The sequence below is a fragment of the Patagioenas fasciata genome, chromosome 6 (assembly GCF_037038585.1).
Source record: "Patagioenas fasciata isolate bPatFas1 chromosome 6, bPatFas1.hap1, whole genome shotgun sequence".
Lineage (NCBI taxonomy): Eukaryota > Metazoa > Chordata > Aves > Columbiformes > Columbidae > Patagioenas > Patagioenas fasciata.
The window spans coordinates 29038141-29063225 of NC_092525.1; the positions used below are offsets into that span (position 1 = coordinate 29038141).

The 25085-nt window shown below is 38.3% G+C and overlaps 1 protein-coding gene and 1 long non-coding RNA gene across 2 annotated transcripts in view; one reads left to right on the forward strand and one right to left on the reverse strand.

Annotated features, from left to right (window-relative positions):
* The window catches only part of LOC139828302 (uncharacterized), a 136392-nt gene extending 119746 nt beyond the window's left edge, over positions 1-16646 (reverse strand). The window contains exons 1-4 of the long non-coding RNA XR_011739772.1: positions 16564-16646; positions 15880-16008; positions 5354-5516; positions 978-1120 (exon numbers count right to left, since the gene is read on the reverse strand). This is a non-coding gene — a long non-coding RNA (uncharacterized lncRNA). The remainder of the gene's footprint in view (positions 1-977; positions 1121-5353; positions 5517-15879; positions 16009-16563) is intronic.
* Positions 10404-25085, forward strand: part of OLFM3 (olfactomedin 3) — a 58022-nt gene continuing 43340 nt past the window's right edge. The window contains exon 1 of the mRNA XM_065842703.2: positions 10404-10688. Coding sequence (XP_065698775.1) covers positions 10620-10688 — 69 coding nt within the window. The 5' untranslated portion in view covers positions 10404-10619. The remainder of the gene's footprint in view (positions 10689-25085) is intronic.

Genomic DNA, 25085 nt, shown 5'->3' on the forward strand with positions numbered 1-25085 from the left:
ACAAAATCAAGAGCTTCTAGATCAGTGTTTTCAAACAATCAAAATACGCAGAATGCCTGTTAATTTCATTTAGGTCAAGACAATTCGTTGTGAAATTACATTTTATACATGTGTATCCCCATTCCTGGGGATACAATGTCTGTATGCCAGTCCAGTCAGGCTGCTGTTTCAAAGGTAATCTTATTCTTCTGTCTGAAGCGTAATTCAGAAGTGTTTGAACACAAATTATAGCTACAGGTCTATAAGGTAAAACAATTTAGTACTATATTCTAATATATTTTGTCACAGACCTACATGGTATGCACACAGGCATGTACCTATTTGAAAACCAATAAATTCCAGATACTCTTTTTCCAAGCATTTGCACACAGAAGCTGGAATATTTAACAAGCAACCATTAAACTGATGTCATCAACTCCAGCTGAAGATTTTCCCCTCTGGACATAGTGTACTAAAAGATACAGAACCCTTCTCTGTCAAAGTATGCTCACCTTGGCCAAGGACTTCTCAATATCAGATGTGTGAGAGATTCCTTTGCTCCATGACTAGTTCAGAAGTAAAGATATACTGATCACCCAGCTAGCAAGTCAAACAGTACAGGAAAATATAAGACCTTTTCTCTGCTACTGTAGGTCTGTCCTCTGTACCACTACTAATACCTTTTTACCCAAAGCTAGTAAGAAATTCATTCCTTTCACACGTCTATCCCTCTATAAATTTGGATGAGATCAGAACTCATCTAATTTCAAAAAAATAATGGGAAGATGAAGGAGGAAGCAAACAAACAATGTGAATATTTTTTTCCCTGTAGAAAACATGATTGAAACAAACAAGCTAGTCAGCCCAAAGACTTTCCAACATAGTTCATCTCTTGTCAGTCTGCTACTGTTGAAACAGTTCTCCAAAACGCATCACTTCCATCCCCCCAGATAACTATTTTCAAGTATTTAATGTTTTGTTGAACTTAAGTCCCATACCTTAGCAATGGACATCCTGCACGTGTTCCTTGGCAGATGGAAACAGCATCTTCTCAACTAATGGCTCAGGGGTTTATCTCAGCCCATCAGAAGTTTGTCTGGAGGCATTGTGTGCCTTCTCTGCCATGTCTAGCATTCAGTTGCTAAATTAAACCAACAGATACCCACAGCAAACATTTTATTAACACAGTAAGGACTTCAGTAACTTTCCAAATAACTAATTCACATACAGAATTTTAAGCTATTATAGATTTTTAAGCTTTTATCATTCTCCTTCCTGTTTGATCTCGCAGATCTGCCCAATCAGAAATTTTCCTTCTTTTTCATACTATTCCTATCTGCATTAAAGCATTAAAAAAAACAAACAAACAAACAAACAAAAAAAAAAAAAAAAACCTGACTAAAATAATTTGGACAGTTTTGACCATTTCTATAAGCTAAACAGAATTTTCACAGCATTAGATTTATATGCAAAATATTCAGTACTATGGCCCTAGACAATGCCAATACCCTATAATTTGATTGTAAGCATCTCAGCACAGCTGAGAGACAGCTATAATGGTATCATAATGAAAGCTTAAAGCGATCCAAACTGTTGGTTTTCTTGGATGAATGAATTAACCAGAACCAATGTTTAAAGTCTTTCTGTAAAAAGACTAAGACTTCCTAGTCTACAGGTAATTGTTTTTCTTTCTTCGAATTATTCTTCTAATGTTACATTAATATTCTGAGCTGTGATTTTACTTCGGCATTCATTTTGTAACAAGCTCAAACATGAGACAGCAAATGTTTGCCTTTATACACAAATAAAAGAAAAACGGAATTGATTATGTGAATAAAGCTTTCCTTTCTCTTTATTCTTCTTTAATCAGCTAAGAAACTAACACATCTGTAAAAAGACAGGAACACCAATTTATGCCTTGTATTACTTAAATCCTGTCACATATATCATAATAGTTTGTTCTTGACTTTTACAGAAGATCCAACTGAACTCATACTCCTTACTAACTGCAAAAATGATCTAGTTGGGGGAAAACAAACAAACAAACCAACCACATTATATCCTCCATTACAGGAATTAAGTTCTCAATGGATAGATGTAGAAGGGAAGCCTCCACAATCTGAAGCACAGAATAGAAACACAGTTGGATTCCTTTATGGCTGTGCTGGTTTTAATATTTTAATAAGCCAACAAATAAAGCTTCAGAATGAAAACAAAAAAACAACTGAACAAACAAGCAAACAAACAAACAAAAACAACCAAAGAAACACCAACAAAAACGACAAAACAAACAAACAAAGCCTCACAATATTTCTATTGATAAATAGCAGCATTCACAAAAATTCAGCTGAAGAAATTCTCCTGCTGTTTATTTACATGGCTTGTACATCTGCTGGAGCCAACCTAAGCATTTGATTGTCTGCTAGATAAGGAGAGATGTGAATCAATGAGCAAATTACTTGAGCCACTGCACTGCCAAATCAGAACCAAGAGTGACCAAGCAGGACAGTACATTATAGTTGCAAATATCTTCTGCATCCATATTTAACATAAAGAATCTGTAAGATGCAGGTGACTGCTACCACTGCAGGCAGTTCATGACAAAAACAGTTATCTCTACTAAAAATAAAACAACAAACTGCTCTCCCTATTTTTTTATTTTTTTTTTAATGACCTTTCATAACCTAATCCCCAGGCCCTGATCCTGATACCACTCAGATACGCATGTGTGGAAATGTTAAATCTGTGCTTCAACGTTTTAAACACCAGGGTCCTGAAACTGCACTCTACTGGTTTTATATTCATCCCTCCTTCCAACACCGTTGTACTCTAGCAAGAAAGAGATATAATTTCACAATTAATTCCTGCCTGCTGTGACAGTGCCCCCTTAGGGTAAAGACGATTTTTTACATTAACACACTGAAAGCTTCTGCTGTGATTGACCCTAAAGACACTGACAAATTAATTACTTTGCTAGTCAATATGGCATTGCAGCTTCAAGACTGGAGCAGATACCCAGCCAGTTAACATCACACATGCTGTCATCTGCTGAGTGTGACAGCAAGGGATTTGTACTACTCTCCCTGAAAGAAAAGCTATATAGAGCCTTCCAAGAAATATGTTACCAACTCCCTCACTCATAGCTTGCTTCACAAGTTAAATAAAGACTGTTCAGGATCTGTAAGAGGACTGATAGTATCTTAGGGTTTTTTGACCCACAGGTTTAAAACAAAAAAGGAGAATATCTCAGAGAATTCATTAAAGCTTTGGTTTTGAGCCCACTGCTTAACAGCTGGAGCTAGGGTGTGTTCAAAAAGATCATGAGATTTACGTCAACACTCATACAAGTGCAGATGTGAGCAAGGGAGTTCATATTTTATGTACCTCACTGTCAAGACTCAGCACTACCCTGATTTAAAGAGCTCTCCTCTGGACTGAAAGAAAAAAAAATGGCAATAACGTGTAAGCTGAAGTTCCTGCAAAACAATGGTCGGGGCCAACACAGAGGAGTGACTTTTTAAAAGAACATAATTATGAGAAAGCTTGATACCATTCTTAGAAAGACTACAGCTATCTTCTGAAAAAAAAGTGGAGATGTACCAAAACTCCACACATCTCTTTTCTTTCTGATTTTCAATAAAACACCACCAAATAAGAAAACGGAGTAATTTGTACACTACTGTTCTGTAAATAAAAATATACATCAAGCTGGCCTAAAACTATTGATATACCCATAAAAATATGTACATATATATACACATAAAACTATATAATTTACATCATATTGGTCCAAAAATATGGACTGCTGGGAAATACAGCACCCATTTTCTGCCAGACATGTTGAGGGATAAAATAGGTGACTCCCTTCTCACGCACAGCAGAAGAGGCGAACCAGCTGTGCAGATCCCCACTGTTACACTGATACGGGATCACAGGACAACTCACGCTGGAAGAGACCTCAGAGGGTCTCCAGCCCAAAGTGCTGCTCAGAGCAAGGGCAGCTCTCAAGTCAGTCAGTTACTCAGAGTTTTATTCAATCTGGTCCACAAAATCTCCAAGGACACAGACTATACTACAGTGCTGGGCAACTTGTTCCACTGCTTCACTGTCCTAATGGTGAAAAAGGTTTTTCTTATGTCTTCAAACATGTGCTATCTATAGCTTCTATGCTTCCTGAATATCAGATATCACGGGTACGATTCACTTTTCAGATCCACTAGTTGTAAATGAGGGACAGATGTCCAAAAGACCAACGAAATTACTGGAATGTAAAGCATAGCATGAGGGAAAACAAGACCTTTCACTTAGAAGTATAATTTTATTACCATTATTTATTACGGATTATTTAATCTAGTTATTCCCTATAGAATTTACAAATGGGCTGATATCCTACAGAAAATTGAAGAAAATCTTTCATAAATTTTCTTCTCTAAAGATGAGATATTGTGTTTACTTTGACCAAGTATCATAGCCAAAGCCATGAATGAGTGGAGCTGGAATGAACAGAATCATTTCATCTGTTCATCTGCTGTGCAACAGGAGAGGAGTAAAAACAAAACTAGAGCCAACTCTCAAGCATTTGTAGTAACACTGGGCAAATGGAACACGATAAAAAAGGGATAATATGTGTCACATGCAAATTACAGTTTCCTAAATTTGATACTGTAATGAGAAAATAGAAAATAAATGACACTGTACATATTCTGGAACACAGAATTTGCTGAGCTGTTAAGTCTACCAGTGCAGCTCTCGGTGAGCACACCTACAGTGCTTCGAGACTCGAATGGAGCCACTTTGGGGTCTGTTCCCTCATGAGAATTTGTCTATAACTTGGATAATTTCCTCACAGATTAAGAAGAGCAGATACCATTTCATAATTGAAGAGAGACACACCAACTTACTTTTCAGAAAAACTTACTTCAGAACCTAAAAAATCTTGTATGAAGAAAACTGAAATATCTTTTCAAAATGTTTCTCTTCTTAAGACTCACCTTTCTAAAAGCCATCCCTCTACTTCAAACTAATCTCAGAGAGAACACTGACACATACCTTTCACAGCCACGAGCCTACATCAGTATTCAAAACCTAATCCTACAAAAGCACAAGGGGAATGCCTGTAAGCATCACCTTAGATGATTACTTTTTTTCACATACTTTCTAGCATCCAGCTGGAATGAAAATATCACATATGTGTCAACTAACAAAAAATTATCATAACAGTGCCTGAGTTCATGTCATCTGCTACAAGAAGCATCTTGGCTATGTGGGACAAAACCAGGAGTATTGCAAACAGCACCATGCTACTAGGTTCTTTTAAAAACCAAAACTTATTAAAAATCAAAGCAATGAACACTGTATTACAGAAAATGCTCACCCCTTTAGCTTATTTGACTTTGTGGCAAGTTCTTACACAAACTTTTCCTTCTTTCTTTCTTCCTTTCAGCAGAAATTTCTGCACAGAAGACAGACGCGAGATACTAGATACACTGATTCTTCATTTGGGGCAATATATCTGGTACGCAGGTAACATTCACAACCTTAAAACAGAACGAAACATAAAATCCATCAGAATGTTTCTACCACATTTTGTGATCATGACCTAACCTTCTAAGTACTTTTGCCTTTAAGTGACTGTGACAAATACTAGTATTGCAATTGAACTTTTAGTAGTGATTCCTTGTTATTGTTTTTTTTATTTTGAGAGTCAGTCCTGCGGGATGCTGAGTGCCAGGAACTCCCCAATGATCAACAGCTGAGGATACCCAGGTATTTTCAGTTCCCACAAACATCATATCATTACACAGGAATATTGCAAACAGCCTCTTTACTATAACACTCTGGTCAAAAACTATCAAAATATCAGGAAGCTTGTGCACAGAGTTCCGTAACCTTCTAGGAAAAGCATTTTTGGTAGATAACATTCCTCATATATGCTGTCACTTCCATGAAGATAACCATTCCTACATTTCAAACTAATGTAATCTTTGATTACATGCTTTCATTTCTATTTATACAGTAATTTATATTAATATTTAACTGATTTGTAATTCTGAAAAGACTATAGCCATGTGGTGCTCTGAAGTAAGGGTGATGCTAACTCCTAAAAGACCAGAAAGTGAAGGATTTATTTTACTAATTTGTTTTTGATGCTTAAAGATACTTTAAGAAAAGTAAATTCTAAATACGGATCAGTTTTAAAAAAATAGCTGGAGATGTAAAAGAGGTGCTTAACATGCTGCTGAGATCTAATTTCAATATTGTAACTAACTAATACAGCACTGTGGATTAGGAAGGCAGGTTGTAGTATCGACATATTCCAAAAAGAGATGACTCTCCTTACATGACTGATAACTATAAAGTAGATTTCAATCAGATGTCAAAACCTACCCAAATACAGGCCAATTTATTAATTTACAGTACTGCTGAATTTTGTCCTATATCTGCAACATCTTTGTATTTTATATAACATTACATACTTTCACTGGCTAAATTAAATAAATTCATATTTTACCGATGTTTCCATTCACTTGATTTAACAGCACTTCAAGTAACCTGTTTCTCTCACATTCCTTACAAAAAGTTTAGCTTCTGTATCACTGAGAGCTTAATTTTGGTTTTATCTTTTTCCCTCTTTAGTCTCATTGAAATATCAAAATATCTTCTGTAATGAAAGACAAATTTATGCTCTACCAGGACACTTCAACTCCCGTAAAGTCAACAGGGGTCAGTATTCAATCCCTCTTCCCAATTCCCTTAACTTTTCATTCTTATTATATGGAGAATGCCTAAAATTCTAAATCTGGACCACCTTCCTAACTTGGTGGAAAAATCCACGCTCATGAAATATTCAGGGTAAGACCTATTTCATCAAAAATGTTAATGTCTAGAAAAAATATTTTATAGCACTGCAATTAAAAATAGAGTTTTCAGATGTGGCCTGCTATAAATAATTTAAAAGAGTGTCTTTCTAAAGATGCATATATCTGTTGTCTTTTATCATAACTCCCTTCAGTACTTTCAAGCTGTCAAACTCATATTGCAGAACTTGGAACTTATCTATATCTAATTCACTACCTACGTCCAATTTATCAACTTCAGTTTCCAGCATACCCAAGTGAACAAGTATCTTATCCCGACCGCTAGCAATACATCTTGCAACATGGTGTGAAAAAAAAAGTTGTTATACCTTTAGCCACACAGAGAATATCCTTCACTATCTAGACAAGCCATATTCAGTCTGCCTCCATTTTGCTCAGGAAAGCCTTTGATATGTCTTCTTCCCTCTAACGACTGTCTTGCCCTGACTGCAGCCATTTCCACACAAAGAATTCAAGAAGAAACGTGATTTCATAGGTTTTAAGGATAATTAAAAGCTTTATTAGAGAGAGATCTTCAGAATCAAATACTCCCTTGCCACTTTGGGGCATTCAGCAGAAGTAAAAACTTCCTCATATGTACTTAAATGTTGATTAATTTTTCAGATACATTTTAACAAATCAAATTTTTCTGGTACTAATTGCTAGTGATTCTCACCACTCTTCAGTCTTTTCTGACAAAAAATACTTGTCAGGTTGCTAGAGGCTGGAAGAGTAAGTCTATTACAAGTAAGTCTTTTTCTTCTCAGTGGATTGTTAAAATCAAGTAGAATAGAATTGGATCACTTTATGCCACGTCCTTTTGCAACACATTTTGGTATCTTTTCATATATCAAATGACCTATTAGTAACACACAAAAGTATCTGAGGGGTTCAGGAGATCTGAAGTCTCACTTTTTCAAGGGCCTGAGGAACCATTTGTTTTATTTTTAACTTGTAGCCTTCGATATTTTACCTATTTCACAAGCAGCGTCAGGAAGTGGACAAACAGCACATTGCTGAAGCTCTTCGAAAAGTTTGCATTCTGTAATTAATTTAATAGTTCATACATTTTGTCAATTTTGTTTACAATAGACTGTAAAAAAGGAAGGGCAGAAAAGTCTGTGGAAAATAAAGGTAGGGAAAATAAGAAAACAAGTCACTGAGGTATTCTAGAAAAGAGCTAAATACCTTCATATGTGTGAAGCCTTTGTGCCTTCTGATTTTGTCTTCTTTTCTCATAAGAAATTGTTTCTTTTGAAAACAGCATTTGCTTTGTCTTTTGGGGAACCTCAGATGTTCAGTGCTTTGGTACTGCTACTTATTATTGAATCCATATTAATACATACAGCTGTCCCTTTTTAGATTTTTTTTTTCTGGTTATTTCATAGAAAATAGACCTTTTACATTTTTCTACACAAAAAAATAGCCTCCTTTATGTATCTTATCTTTTCTTCATAGAAGGAAATTCAATAGTCTATATCAGAGGGGATTCTCTTTCCATTGTGGACCCTGGAACGTCAATGGAAGTTCATTCACAAATTCTACTATTTCCTTTTTTGACATAAGGAACCACACTTCGTATATCCACCCTCCACGGAAATGAAAAACTATACCTTTGTCAAAGGTACTACTGACCTAAAGGGGGCTTCCTTAAGTCATCTTAGCATAAAACTTCAATTTTTATTCACTCACCAAAGAAAATCCCTAGAAGAAATTCACAACTCAAAAATACAATAAACCACTGCAGCAAAAATTGGCATTTTTGATTGAGGAACATTATGCCAACAATATACGATCTTTTCAGATAGTACATAGGCAGAACAGTTTCTGCTTTATTTGTCTTTCAGCGGTGGTCTTAACTCTTAAACACAAGAGACACCAATCTTGTAGACTTGGAAAGACTAAGTTTGAAAACCATGTCCTGTCCATACTCATACTAATAGACATGCAACCAAAAAACCCTTCCAAGCTTAGATTTTTGTTTTACTTTTATAAGCTGAAGTTTTGCATATTTAAAGGTATTTTTATCCTAGCTTCCTCTTTGTTAAGATCACATAGCACCTAAAAATCTACCATAGTGTTGGCTTTTCAGTGCTAGCTGCTGAAAAAGTGCACAACATAGACCCCAGAGAATCTAATCAAGACTAAAAAATTGCCAATTGTAAAGCTAATACATTTTTAACATGCAAAGCTGAAAAACTCATTTATAATAATACTGGTTATGCTAGTATAAACTATAAATGTTATAACATTTATATTATACTAATATTATAAATAAGGTTACCCTGAACATAGATCGTGAGCTTGTGTCTTATAAGAGAAAAAAATTGCAACTTCAACATACTTCGCCCATGCTAACAGGGTGGTACTAAGCGTGATCTACATTTGGGCCATACTCAGCTGCGCTGAACATGCAACCCCGAGGAAGCCAAATCACATCCTTGCCTGTACTGCCTCATCTGTAGCTGTGGAATCATAGAGTGAATCATAGAATGTCCTGAAGGGACCCACAAGGATCATCGAGTCCAACTCCTGTCCCTGCATATGACAACCCCACAGTTCACACCATGTGTTTTAGGACATTGTCCAGTCTCTTTTTGAACACTGTCAGGCTTGGAGCTGTGACACGTCCCTGGGAAGCCTGCTCCAGTGCTCCACCACCCTCTGGGTGAAGAACCTTTTCCTAATGTCCAACCTAAACCTCCCCTAAATCTCTGCAAAAGTGACCATGAGCTGCTGCATAGGCAGCAGAAGCCCACCCAGAGCCTTGGCTGACAAACCGGTGGTATCTGACTACAACACATTTGTTGAAGTAAAGGGAACTCCTGACTGCACACCACAGTGTGTCCTTGGGAGAGCCACCAAAGAATTCTTCAAGCAATGACTTTAACCAACCTTCACTTGCACAGGCCTTCGTGCCACAGCTCTGGCCAGATGCAAACAGACATGACAGTCCCTTGCTGGCTCATGGTCCAACCAGAAAGCAAAGTGGTGACTTCTCCCTCAGCCAAGCCCTGACTTAACTTTCTAGATGGGAGAGTGAAAGGGTGGGGTTCCCCAGACAAAATCCCTCTCCCTGCTGCGGCAGCCACATCTCCCAATACCCCGCCCTTGCCAGTGCTCCTCTGCCAGCTGCTCCTTCCAGGAGAGGCGCACCTCCCCGGGGCGGCAGCCGGCAGAGCGGTGCCGGCTGCACACTGCTCTGCGCGGAGGGAAGAGCCTCCGCCAGGCACCGCTGGGGTAATGAAGCAAAGTCTGGCTGAGGGGTCCGCAGAGCCGCCCCGTCAGCCGGGACATGGCACTATAACCGCGCTGCCCCTCAGCCTGCGGCTGCTGGTGCCCTTCAGCAGCTCGGCCCGGCTCGGCTAAGCTAAGCCAAGCCCGGCTCAGCGCAGCCCCGGCCGCCCCCCGCGAACGCTCCGCGGCTCCCTCGCGGCGGCGGTGATGTCACATCCGCCGCCGGCCCCCGCGCCCGTCCAGCCGCGCTGCCGGCGCCGTCTCCCGGGCCCAAAGTTTGGCGGTGGGCTGGCCGGGGGCGGAGGGGAGGGGCGGGGGTGGGACGGGGCAGGGAGCCGCTCCGGCAGCACGGGCAGCGCCGGGCTCGCTCGCCCTCCCCGCGCCGAGGCTGCCCGCGGAATGAGCGTCCCCCGGGCGGCTGCCGCTGCCGCCTCCTCTCGGGCTCCGGCGGGCGGGCAGAGAGTGCGGCTGCCGGCGCGGTCGCTGCAGCGGGAGCGGAGTGAATGACCGAGAGGAGCGGCGCGGAGAGGCAGCCCCGGAGTCAGGATGCGGGCACCCGCCAACATCCTCAACCTCCTGCTGCTGTCCTTGCTGGCCGGCCTCGATCCGTCCCAGGTAGGAGCCGGCCGGGCGCCCCCGCGGACGGCAGGTCCGGGCGCCCCGCGGCTGCGGAGCAGGGCGGGCGGTGCCGGCCCGCGCACGGCGTATGCGGTAGCGGGCGGCGCGGCTGGATCGCTCCGGGGAGAGGCGGGTGCGTGTCCTTGGTTGTGTGATCGGCCAGGAGGGAGAGTTCGTCGCGAAAACGGCTGTTCCCGGGATTACGGGCTTCCCGGTGCGAGGCGGGGAAGCGCGGATGCAGGCGGCCGGAGGGGCGATGGGTGCGGGCCGGCGGCCCCGGCGCGCAGCGCATCCGCGTCCCCGCACCCCCAGTCCGCCCACGACCCCCGGCAGCACCCCACGCACAAGTTCTGCACAAGAGGCGGCGGCGGCGGGAGCGCGGGGCCGGCAGGGTCAGGACCGGGAGCTGTCCACTCAGGCGGGCAAAGGCATCAGCAGGGCCCGGGGACTGCACCGCGCTGGGCAGCGGCCGGGAGCCACAGCCTCCGTCTGGAGATAAATTCGCTTAAAGGGGAACCGGAGGCATCACGTGAAGACACTGATTTTAGTACTACAGCCACGCTCGCGGCTGCTGCAGAGTTTTTGTTCTTTTCAAATGTGTTCCGGTTGCCAAAACATCACAGCTGATACTAAACTAACGATAAAAGTAAACAATATGTCTTAGCCCTGCCACCTGGCTTGTGACAGGAATTTTAGATTAAATAATTTTTAAAAATCAGAATTACACTATACCACTTAAGAGGAATGATGACAAAACCCCCTAGGCCTGCAGATGTCTGTACTGCTGCATCTCATAGACATAGAACTTGTCTCATTTGTCTTTTTCTGACATGCAGCCTTCTAACTGTGAGCATTTTTAAAAAGTAACGAGAGCGAAAACGTTCTTACGGTATTGCAATCCATTACCAGCAGTAGTTCATACCATATTGCCACAATTTACATTGTGTGCTGGTGAATGTCATTTTAATGATACCGTTTAGGTACCAAACAACCGTATGAGACAACGATTCAACTCTTCTGGCAGATTTTTTCCTTTAAAATAAAGGAATTAATCACATACATTTATCAAATACAAATATGTTCTGAATTTACAACAATATGAAAGGGATGTTCCTCTTGAAAAATATAAAGATAGAACTTTAAAAGCAATTCAGTGGAAATCTGATTTATGGCTGCGGTATTCTGACCGTTTTTTAATCAGTAAGATACAGTGACAACTTAAAAAGGCAGGAGGTGGTATGGGATTAATAACATTACCTAAATAATTAATTATACCAATGTTATTAAATAGGAGCTATTTGAAAGTACCAGCTAGTGCTATGTCTGTAAGGAGACTCATCAAGCAGCACACAGTTCCACATCTATGTGAATAACAGCACATGCTTACATTATAATTACAGGTTTTCATACACTCATTTTTCTTCATTTTTTATCTTCTGTTACACTTAACTTTAATAGATTTAGTTAAGAGACTTAAAGGGACCGTGTGAAAGCAGGAAAAGCAAAATTTGTGTCACTGTCTATCCAAAGAGAAGTAAACCCACTAATGAAGCAAACAAGCTTCAGCTGACAGAATTATTCTTTTAATTCAGGTATCAGAGATAGGCCCCAAAATAACAGCAGGAAGAAATTTTCCATCTTGTCTGTCACCATCCAGCACTACAAAGCAGGATGACCCACTGGAATGAAGTGGCATAAATTAACTTTTGCAACTTTGCTTCTAGCCCTTTTTGCTGTGGCATACTGTGCAGAGGGCATAAAAATGGCCTTTTATTCATCAGTCTGTGTGACATTTTCTGGGATATTAAAATGTTCATTGCAGGCTCTTTCAACTTCGTGAATGGGTCATGAGCCAGAAAGCTCAGAAGTCCTTAAGATTATATAAAAATAAGAGCCTTTAATCAAAATCTGGTGTTTACCAGAGCTATCAATAAATTGGATTTTCAGAAATGAAAACATGAGATCAAATGGTTACTCAGATCCTTGGTTAAGATGCACATTAAGCACAGAGAAGATGCCACATGACAGGTAATAATTTAGTTTTGTTGAATATGAACAACAGATCTCATATTTCTGTGAAAAATTGTATATATGAACTGTTTATAATTTCTTTTAGAAAACAAGTACAAGTTGTGATTGAAATCTCACTTCAGAAATCAAAGTAGTGGCTCAGTTATTTATCTTGCTTTATGCTAGATTGAAGTGGAATAATAATTTCTGACTTGCAGGTTGGAAAACAAATATATCATATGAAATTAATTGTAGGAAACAAGAGGATGTTAAGTTCGTTCTTTTCCAAAAAGAATTGTGCAATATGGTCAGAGCTAGACAGACAACTTTTTACGTGCCCTTGACACTCACAATCTATTCAGCTTATGAAAATGAACCACCATCAGAGATTTCAAAGTATACATAATACATTCCTGTTCATGTCCTACATAATTAATAATCAAGTTATAACTTATTATACTGATTGACAACTTTGAAATAATGCCTGGGAAAAAAAAATGCTTTGATGTAGTACCAGCCCATCACAGACTGCTGTCCACAGCCACTCGTATTATGATGGAGCTTTTATGCCAAGTGTTTAAGTATCGCCATCTTATGGTAAAATATGTAACAAATATATATTGTTTATTCTTAAATGTCTGGGACCTTAAGATTTTATTTCAACCACAGTAATTTATTGCCCACGATTTTTTGTTTTTTCTAAACATGAAATAGAATATTGACCAGCTCTAGAAATTCTTCCGTAATAAATGGAAGACAGCTCTCTACTGATTAATTTTAAACACTCTTAGAGCTAATTACAGAATACCGATTTTAAGAGATTAAATAAATGTTATATCTGTTAATTTGATTCTAATTGTTCTCTGTATCTACATAGAAAAATACAATAAATGTAATTATTAATGACAATATATTTCAGTAAAGTTTTATTTCCAGCAGGGTGGGTAGATATTCAGCAGAAAGCCAGATATAGGGAAAGGACTCTGAATATAGAATTTTCCTTTCTCCTACACTTAAGTGCAGTATCTTGGAAGAAGGAACTATTATATATTACAAAATTTCTAAGAGTTACTGCTAGATGGCATCTCTGTGCTGCTTTTCTACAAGCCTGGAGTTTTCTGTAATGACCTTCATAGTATGTAAAGTGGACTTCCTTTATGGGGGTTGCTTTTGCTGGACACCATTTGATAATCACACTAGTATAACCAAGTGAGCATTTTAGAATGTTGTAATGCTGCTCCACATAGAAATCAAGCTCAGCAGGTTTCAAAGTTCAGATGGCATTTAAGTTTAATTTTGAAAATTTAAATAGATGTGAAAAATATGTTCATTTTTCAATGCAGTTAATGCACTTCATGCCTTCAAGTTTTATAATAGCTGTATGTTCTACATCCGTTGGGTTTCAATTATTTGAATTTCACAAAAATATGTTTCAGAAGAAGACTGGCAAGTACAACTCCAAACAGAAGCTAAGTATAGTATCATTAAGAACAGTTACAGAAAGCAACTGTTACCTGTATTAATTGCTTGGCGTAATTTAAAAAATAAAAGCAAATTTGAAACCAGTCATCTATTTTTGAATGCTTAATTAAACTTTGCATTTTGATCTTTGGAATGGCTGTGTTTCTAGATTCCAAAAATCTACAATTTTCACACAGAGTCAGACTACACAACTATAGCCACCAAAATCTTCCTTTTTCACAGATTTCAAGAACTTGTCAGTAGAAAGAGTGTTGTACTGTAGTGCTGCTTCGCAATAGAAAGCCATTCCTCCCTCTTGTGAGATTTTATAACAAGAATACTATGTACAAGAGTACCACAATACACTATTTATGTTGGAAATATGACTCATGGTACTACAAAACACTGCCAAATTAAACGGAAATCTCATTAGCTACTTGGAAATTGATTTACCGTATTTCCTACAGTATTAGTCAATATGAAAACCATATATAATTATTTAGCCTGCATGATTTAAGAATGCTCTAAATCACTAATTGCTGAACATGGCCAACTCTCAGTTGGTGTCTGCTCTCCCATTTCTGAGCAACACTATTCAGTAGCCACCAAAAAAGATATTGCCATCAGTATATCCTGGGCCCTCTCCCAGGTGTCATCCCAGTATGTCACTCTAGTAACTTCAGTCAATGGGTAAAGACCAGAGGCTGTTGATAACACTACTGGTTCTTCCTGCAGTGGTCAACCTTCTAACCTTTCAGTACTGGGGAAAAAGAAAAAAAAAAAGCTTCATCTGTTTCCTATTCATGCACACTCAATGACACACATCAACCATGTGTTAAGTAAAAATCACATAACAATATTCACTGCATCATTTTAAGTAACATATACGAATGATACTGGAAGAGACTATGCAAAAACATGCATGAGTGACACCTGCATGACTGCTAACTCTGCTGGTGCTATCAGACACCACATGGTCTTTAACAGCTTTCTAAGACGGTTGATGCTGTGTGAAGAGACCTATTTTCTTCCAGCTAAAACCAGATTCCCCTGTTGTTCACAACTAATATAATTACTGCTTCTTTGAAAGCACTCATACATTGGTTATATACATTATATACAATATAAACAAAAATGTATATATGTATACACAGACACGTGCATACAAATACTAAGTAATTATTTTCTCACAGAAAACTATTATTTTCTCATCACATGCATATTGCCTTCAGGTAACCAGGCTTCCAACTTTCTTCTATTATTTGGTCAAGTCATAAGCCAATAAAGGAAGAAGAATTCACAAATACGTAAAGAAGAAAAAGCTAAAGCTGAGGAGGTGACTGTCAGGAACAGGAAACGCAGCGTAACAGCTATTAAAACATCCAGCTCTAGCTCTGAAAATGGTGTTTCCAGTTGGCTACAGATTTAACACATTTAGAAATTTCAAGTTAAAATCCATGAAGTTCATAAGGGGCCCATTAAGAAATGAACAGAGAGTCCTCGGAGAGTCTCCAGTCTATTTGGGCACTGAAATCCCTTTTTCAATACTGTACAATGACAAAAATGCTTCAGAGCATCACATAAGCATTCTTACTGGATCCTCTCTGAAAACCAGGTAAAATTCAAAAGCCTTGTGTAAATTTTTGCAGCAGTATTCTGGGAGGAGTCCTGTCAAAGGGCACCTTTAACAAGAACAGCAATCCATCCTACTGCTTACCTTCACAAGGCAGGAGACTTCTTGTTTGAGATAAAACCTGGAGAAAGTGAGGACTTTGTGTGCCCGGGTTTGAATACAGAATTCTTTTCATGAGGGAGAATTCAGGAATACGTGGAAAACTTCTCATACCTACAGAAATGAACCGAAAATTTCAGAAATTCTTGTATTTAAGCCTAAGTAGCATAAAACCAGAAAAAAAAATAATGAAGCTTAGAATTCCAGACCAGATCTATTATTCACATGTTTTTAAACCAAGATGTGTGGCACAAGCACATGTTTCTATACATGTTAATCATTCCACCTAAGAACCCAGCCAGTAGAATTCTTAGTCCTCCAAGCCAATAACAGAAATGCAGTAGCAGTACATATAATTCTTAAAAATACTTTGAATGGTCTACAGAAAAAACATTCAAGTGTTAAACATTTTGATGTATTTCAAGAATTCTGAAACAAGATCAAAGAGTTTAAATTGTACTTGTTTTACATAAGGATGCAGTGTGAACTACTTCCCACATGGTCAGCTAAAAAGTGTGCACTTGGTGCACCTGCGGAACAGTTCACCTGATGTGACCTCACTTTTCAAAACCACACACACAACCAGCTCCAGATCTCCAAATCTGTACCTCTTCAGTATTTTTACTCACTTTTTTTTTCCCCAAGAAGAAATTATCTTAATGCACTCACAGGGAGATCTCTTAAGAACTCTCAAAGTACACAGTATCAATCTTCATGTACTTCGTCCTGGCATTAATGATGTTTTTGTTCAGTTTGCTAAAAAGAAAAAAAAAACAGGAGATGATTATCTTAATCACTCCTTTATTCAGTCAGCTGGGAAATTTCCCTAACACTAGAAAAAATATTGCATTTTCTAGAGGACACAATTCCTCCTACTTCAGTACTAAGTTATCTTTATCACCAATTCAGAAAGTTGATTGTATTTGCTCTGGAAAACATTGAATATTAACCAGAAAGGCCAGTGAATGCTATTCAATAAGAAAGAATATAAATGAAACAGAAGTGTTAAGGTAGCTGCTTTGTAGTGACAGCTGCATAGAGCTCTAATTTAGAAATGGACAAAAAGTTGCAAGTTCAACGATTCTGATGATGACACACCCATCCACTACTGATGGCCACTTGATACCCTTCACTGAAAGAAAGGAGTTACCTTCATTTCAAGATGCAGGAATCAAACCTGAGTAGTTCAGTTAAGGGAGCATTTGTCTCTGCTCATGAATTTAAGATTCATATTACAATGTTTGGCTGATGGTGAAGCTCAAGCAAATACAATTTTGAGATTATTTCTTAATGTTGTGCACAGCACAATGTCAAGAAATGTATCTGAAAAAAAAGGAGACTAAACTTGGACACAACCTCTTATGTGACAGCATTGCTTCCAAGATTCAGTGACACTTCACTGCAAGCACAGACTGCAGCTTCACATTTTTTCATTAGTGACTCCGGTCGTAAAGGCAACTGAACTTCTAACAGCAGCATGATTTATCAGAACACTTGAAAGTATTTCAAAAACATTAGTATTTTTGTTGTTACTGTTTTATTCCTGTCATTAAAGGTTTTTAAAGTCCAGACTTGGTTTTGTTTGGAATTAGATAATTCATATTTCTCCCTGAAAGAGACACCAGAATACAAAATAACAAGTCCCCTTATATGGGTCATCTTGTCCCCATTTGTAAGACCTTCCCATTGGGTAGAGTAATGAAAGATTTTTTTAATAGATAGGAAAATAACTTACATATCAGACAAAGCAAGTTAGTACCATTTGTTTAGCTAGCTCTATGCTGACTAAAACTAAATGATCTCTACTCTTTGTCTTTACTGGACAGCTTCTACAAATGGTTTCCTAATAACTGCCTCTTCTGACAATACAACTGATTCATATTAATGAACTAAATATGTGTGCTTAGGGAAGCAAACTCAATGCAAAATGTTAGTGATACAAGCAGTTAACATTTAAGGAGGTAACTGTGTTTCCGGTAGTATCACACATAATATATACTTGTTTTTATATACTATTCTGTGCCCTCTTCCACTTCATGACAGAGCTTTGCTCATCAGAAAAGCAAAAGAAACAACCAGGCACATTTTTTATAAGTTAGCGAACAATCATAAATTGGAGCTTGAGTTATAGTCAAAAGCAGGTTAAATAGGAAATACCAGGCCTATGGATATAGAATTTTGTAAGCTCTTAGCCAGCTGCTTCTATATCTGTCTTTTCAAAAGAAAGAAAAACATATTCTGTAATTATTCACAAAATATGCTCTCCTATTTATTTAAAACCTTTTTCCTCAAGAGAAATTGAAGTAATTTTAATATTCTGACCACTTCTGAGCCTTTCTCAGACTTCTAAATCACTTAACTAAAGCAGTCCCAGATAACACAAATGTAATTATTTCATCCTGCATTCCCCTCAAGACCAGTCACCTGTCTGCTGCACTGCCTTCTAACCAAATCAGTTGTTGGAACTGTGAATGCAGATTTAATATTTCTATTTATTTATTTATTTCACTGAAAAGCATGTATCAGTCAGCATAACAGCAGCTTCTGAAAGCAAGTAGCCCTCTTCACTCCTGTGGTTTTGGGAAATAGTATTTATATCCTCCTGAAGCTGTAAAGTTATTTATAAGGGGGGAACCGGAACAACTGGAAAAGACTCACTCAGGTCAGAGAACTGCAGCTTCATAAACTCTCTTATTAAGAGCCAATCACAACACTGTGAGTAATATTATTCTTAAATTATTGGTGCGTGTTATTAAAAAAACGAAGTTTTATACAGATTTTCATGGACCTCCTCTTTTAGAACCACTCCTTTAGAAAAATACTTCAAAATGTGTTTCAGTATATCTCTTTCAAGGAGATAATTAAGAACTGAAATAATTTTCCATATATTACATTGTAGATTCTATTTGAGTTTGGACTTCAGTTTTAAAATTGGATTTACAGAAATATGAACTTCACTATGTTTAGAATACATTAATACCTCTGGTGACAGCAAATATTATTGATCCGAGATGTCATAAACACAAACCTGTCACATATTTGCTTACTCATATTAAATGGTGGTGTTCAGTCTTAGCTCATATTGCATAATCTCTTACATATTATTCTAACAAATCTGCCTTCTTATAAGAAGATTCTGTGCATTTTATATCTATGGTATTGAGAATTTTCCAAGAAAACGCATAGAAAACAGTGTAGTAACACTGAGCTACTGTACTAAGTAACAAACACTACATAGAAGAGAGGATGGTATGAAAAAAAAATAGATACAGCTGCAGATATACATGTTCTCTCTTCTCAGACCAAGTGTGTGACAGGTTTGAGTGTATAATGAGATCTTAGATCAATATTATTTGCTGTCATCACAGGTGTTGCTGGGCTCTTGCATAAAGAATAGAGTTACACATCAGGCAGAGTAGCAAATGAGCATGTTACAACAAATACACTTTTTCTGACACATAAAGTAGGGAACTTTGAATATTTAGTAATTCATATCTGCAGAAATCAACTCCTGATTGTGTCTGGTGTCTTACTACAAAAATGTCAGATAAGCTCAGATATCACAAAAGTCTACAACCATATTAAACAAGAAAAACCACAGATATTATGTAATATTCAAATTATTGCATCAATAAAATAATTGTAGAAATTAATGACAAAGTGCTAGTTAATGAAATCAAATTGCTAAATTCTTCAGCTTTCTTGAAGAACTGTGACCTCTTATTCATAATATGCCCTGCTCATATTTTACTCAGAATGACAATGAATTAGAAGCTTTTGGGAAATAACTTACTCAGAGAAAAGGTTTCTGCAAAGCAAATTTAAACCTGAAAGTTACTTCTGTTGCCTCAACTTAGCCAAGGAATTATTTTAAAATCTATGTTTCAAAGAATGTCCAAAATGGTGGTTGTTTTTGTCACCGTAAAATTATGTTTCCTGTGAGATCCAGCATCATTCAACTGATTATTTTCTTTTAAGTTAGCCTAATACACTCAGTGATTTACTTTTTAAATCAGTAGCTATTTTTCAGGTATACAAAAAACTTTGTTCGAGGTGTCAGTTGTAATGTTATATTCACTTTATTCAGCCTGGACATAATTTCTGTTCTGATAACTGATTCATCTTGAACAGCAGTTACTTAACGCACTTTCAGGAATTAATTTACTAAGAGGAGTAAATGGGCTGTGCAGACTTCCCCCACTAAAGGTCTCAGTGCATTCCCAGGATCTGTTCTATGCCCCTAGCTCCCCAGCCAGGACATGTTCATGGCTACAGTACAGTAAAATCTGCCAAAATCTGAACCTTAAATAAATCTTTCAGAGGTTACTCCTCCTGGTAATTATTTCAAGACACGCATATATATAAATTAAATTAAAAACAAAGCAAAACCAACACACACAAAAAACCACCACCACCATTGAAACGTAGTGTAATTAAAACATAATACTTGGTAGTTGCTCTTTCACAGCAAATGAATCCTTAAATAGCTGACAAAAATCTTGCCAAGAATTCCTTAAGAGTCTGAAGCTGGTTTATACAAAACAGGCTATGAAACTTTATAACCTTTGTTGGTCTTCAGGTCCCCACCTCCAGCATTTCATAGCCCCTCTGAACAGCAGCTCTGACCTTCGGCTACTTCCCCAAATTTGGTGTCATATCTGCTCCATTATCCTGAAGATGTCAAGCAGTGCGAGCCCCTCAGCAGCGACCCTCACCAGCAGCTGCAGGTCAGACTTCAAACCACTGCCCTTTACCAGCCCAAACATCTTTCTGTCTGCCTTGTAATCCACCCCCAATGTGCCCACAGCAGGGATGCTGCAGGGTACCCTGCCAAAAGGCTCAGGATGTGACATCCCCTGCTTGTGGCTCAGGTAATCTGAGACAGCTAGTGATGTGTTTCTGTCCCTAGTTTTCAATGAGGCTCTGTTGTGTCTGGTTAAAGTCCATTCCTAGAGGAAAAATAGTTTTATCCAGTGTATACAAAGAGTAATCGCGAGCTCATATAATTGCCTTTTGGCATTTGCTTTCATCAAGTCCTAAGAAAAAAATTCAGTAAATACTGAACTCTTCATAAACTCTATGACAAAAAGAAACACCGGCATTTTTATACAATGATGATTCACGTCCAAGTCATTTTCTGTATAACTTCCCAGTGCAATGTTATCATGAATAATAGTTTACAACTGAGTGATTGTGATAACATGATCTTTCTTTGTTTTCTTCTCTTTTTTATTGGAAGAGGAGATACTGATTTTTCCAACATCACAGCTCTTATTCTAAAGCCATTAAGACTGAATTTGTATTTCTCAGTTTTTTCAGCAGCAAACTAATGGCTACAAGTATAGACTTGAGTGAAGTTCTTGGATTGGTCGATTCCGAATGACTGGAAAATTATTTTGTTAGTGAGATACTGAGATATCTCCTGGGCATTTTTTTTTTTCCTATGCGAGATGCAGAAATGTTGTACAGTATACTGTGATCCATTTTCTTTGCCACTTTGTCCACAACATCTCTTAGTTAATTAACAGCCATGACTCTTAGTTAAACTGAATTCTATCTAATGACAGTGGGGTTTTATTCACTTTTATATTTGAGAAATAATTATCTATTGGTATAAATCTCTCCCTTTTAGACCCAGGATATAACATCCTTGTCCACTTGCACTACTTTTAGTACTTCTCAGTCTGTTCCTTCTCTAAATTAATTTATTCTAGTACTTATTCTCCCAGTGCTCTAATAGATTTTTCAGCAGCTCTTCTGTCCTCACAGTTTCTTCTGCTTACTCCTTTTTGAAGTATTCTGAGAGAAACTCATTAGAGTTTTTGAGATGCACATTATATCACATAGGGAGAATCTGTCATATCTTTGTCCTAAATGTATCTCTGGTCAACACGGACGACACCTGGTTCATGGGTAGGTTTGTTCTCTGACTTGCAGCACTAGTCAGTCCTGTTTGCATGTATCCTAAAACCAGCTCAAGATACAAAGATGGCCACTGAGCTGTTTTCCATCCTGTCACTGCATACTTCACAGTTATCAAAACATTAGAAACACATATGTTAACAGTCTCCCATAAGAATCAGCTTTAGCCACAAGCAAAGAATATGGTCTGCTGCATTTTTGTCTTTTCAAAGCCTCATGTTCCCCTCTGACTCTTTAACCTAAAGGCCAAGCCTACTTCTGCCTCTGCCCGCCACCTAACAGGCAGGAATTTACTGACTCTCAGACACCTCCTTGGTCCCCAACACAAATTTTGCAAGTGCTCTTGCTTTTCTTTCTCTTTATGATTAATATGCTTATATGAAAATGATACAGACATTACTGTTTAACAAGCTCAACGGTGCATGTGTTAGTAACACATGCAATTAAATAAGATATGCAAAAATACAGTGGTAAGGCACATGAGAAGCTATATTCCATACTATGTCACACAAAAATTAAAGTTTCCAGCCCTACAGAAGTCCCTCCTGGCCCAGGAAACTATACTGAAACCAGAAGCAAAGAAGACGAGAAGTTCCTGCAAGGTAGGAAGGTGTATAAATAGTGAGATATCTTTACCCCTCTACTGAATTTGTATATAAAACTTCTCCAGTTAGGTATGCACCACATATTTCTACATTCTATCATATTACAAGTTCACTTACAACATCAAAAAATCTGTCAGTTTTGGCTGTCAAAAGGTTAAATAGGTGATTCGCATTCTAATCCTTTTTCATAAGAAGTTTATAAAGATAATTTACTGACCTTCTGCTATAGTGGTGCTGCAGACACTGCTAAAATAAATACTTGTGTATTAGCAGATGGTATAGCAATACATTCTGCCTTGTTCCCTTCCACACCTCCTGCTGTGATCAGCAATCTACACAGCACAATTCAAGGAGTTCAAATTTCAGTGCTGTAGTCATCGTCTTTGGCTGATCTTTCTTTGCCCTCCAGACATACTTTCTCATAAACCCACACCCATATTGTGTTAAAGCTCAGGTCAGTGAATGTGAATATTTTCAGCGCAGCGATAGAGTAAAATCAGTGTGTCCAAAGTTCCACCCATTGGCCGTACATTGACATATAGGACCCCAGTGGCTTTAAATGGTTGCTCTTGTCCTTATCTAGAGTGATTCTCTGAGATCTTCGGAGTTTCTTCCAATTTAAACAGCTTTTAGATATTTCTCGGCACCACAGGCAGAACATTTATTCAGGTGTCTCTCACAAAATAACTCAATATGTAAGTCATTTTGGTTAGTGCTGGTCCAATGCATTTGAATCAGGAGAAGTACCAGAAACTGCAAAATACAAAGACCACCTACTACATCATTTTTATCATAAACTCTTCAAAGTTTCATAAAATCTATTTTTAAAGCAAATTGCAGCATCCAGAAAAAAAAACAAAATTAAAACTAGATATACAGTAGTTTATGCTCCCCATGATTATTTTCCCAGATCCAACTTTTGCTGAAGTGTTACAGATTTATTATCATGATCTGAGACAGAAAACAGTTGTTTTGGAGAGACAAGAGGCTTTTTTATGGAGAAATGCTCGTGAAAGAATAACATCACAAATTCTGTTTAGAAAAGCTAACTATGGAGCCTATGGATTGTGGCTCTTTCTGAGACTGTGATTTATTATCAAAAAAGCAATGACATAAACGGTGACCCTTTCTCTGGTAATAGCTAAATGTTTACTTAAGGAAAATAAGATCTCTATCTCATTTTACACTATGCACTCTATGCCACCAATCTTTTTTCATAATGTCTCATTTCCAAAGGCAAGTTATCTTTATTATTTCTAATGTTTATTTCCTGCTCATTTATGAAAAATGTTTAATTCGGTATATCTGTTTTTAGTGATTTAAAGAGACAGCTTCTATTTTAAATATTCATTTCTTAGAAAATTATTTCTATTGAGGGATGTGAAGGATTAAGGACTAAGGGCAGAGGAAGTAGCTGGTTTCTTTTGGTTTTATAACCTTGAGCATTTGCATCAGTCCTTTGAGTAAGAAGCCCATTTTGGGAAACACACTTCAGAAGTGCAGCATCCTCCTTTGTGTCCACTGTGTTTGCTTTGGTGTAAAACACTGCTGGACAATAAATGATGTTCAGAAGAGCAGCAATGTTCTGTCCTTTGTTTCAAGCAGCAAAATACAACTTCAACCTGGGGACATACATACTCGTTCTCCTCCTCTTTGTCAATGAAAAAGAGGATGCATTTGAAGAAAATTTTGAATGGAAATATTGACTGAATCAGTGATCTCAGAATGTCCCATTTATTGAGACCATGGTGGTTATCTTTTTGAAATATTAAGCATTCCCTTCTCTAAGGTGGTCTTTCTCAACCCAAGGACACAACCATGAAAAACTGTATTGGCTGAAACACACAATCATCATTAACAAGTATTTAATGAAGCGATAACTTTGTTTTTGTGAGTGCTACCAGGGACTAGACTGTGGAATTTTGGAGTGGGCAGAGAAGTACAATTCCTCTTCCCCAAACACCTGTAACTTACACTGCAGTCAGCGGTTGCTTTTCCCCCAGTCCTCCTCCTGCGCTGAGCTTCCAGCTGCAGGAAGCAGCACAGGAGGAAAGACACAAACACTACTCGTCTGCTCCTCCAGCTCTGTCAGCGTTGTCTGCGTGTGGAGGGATGCACAGGCAGATCTATTCCTCCACTTGTCAGACTAGACAATGACATTGCCCCTGATGGCCAGGATGCACGAGGAGAGGGGAGGCATGCGTTGGCTTAATTTGTGTTTCCCCTGGCCTGAAGGAGAAGTGAAGAGACACTCTTCTTCCTTTGGAGATCTGAACACTCTCTGAAGACAGAATGACAATGGCTTCTCTGATAAGGCCCATGTACAAGAAATCACCAGACGGTACTGAGAGCCTTGAATTTTAGATTTTTTTTTTTTTTTTGAGAAAATGAAAGAAAAGGGATTTTGATACAATACTGGCAGTAGCTGTAGAATTCTAATTTGCCCAGCTCTAGATTTGTCAAGTGAGAAAGCTACACTAATGGCTATGGTTCACTGCTGTTGTTCATAGAGAAGAAAATTTACCCAGATGCTACTGGTATTCATATTGCATTCACTGTTCTCTGTCAGGCATAGAATAAATTGCTCTTGTCTATAGTTCTCTCCTATTTTGAAACGCCATAGAAATTAAATAAGGTTAAGACTGGTCATTGAGTTCATCTCTG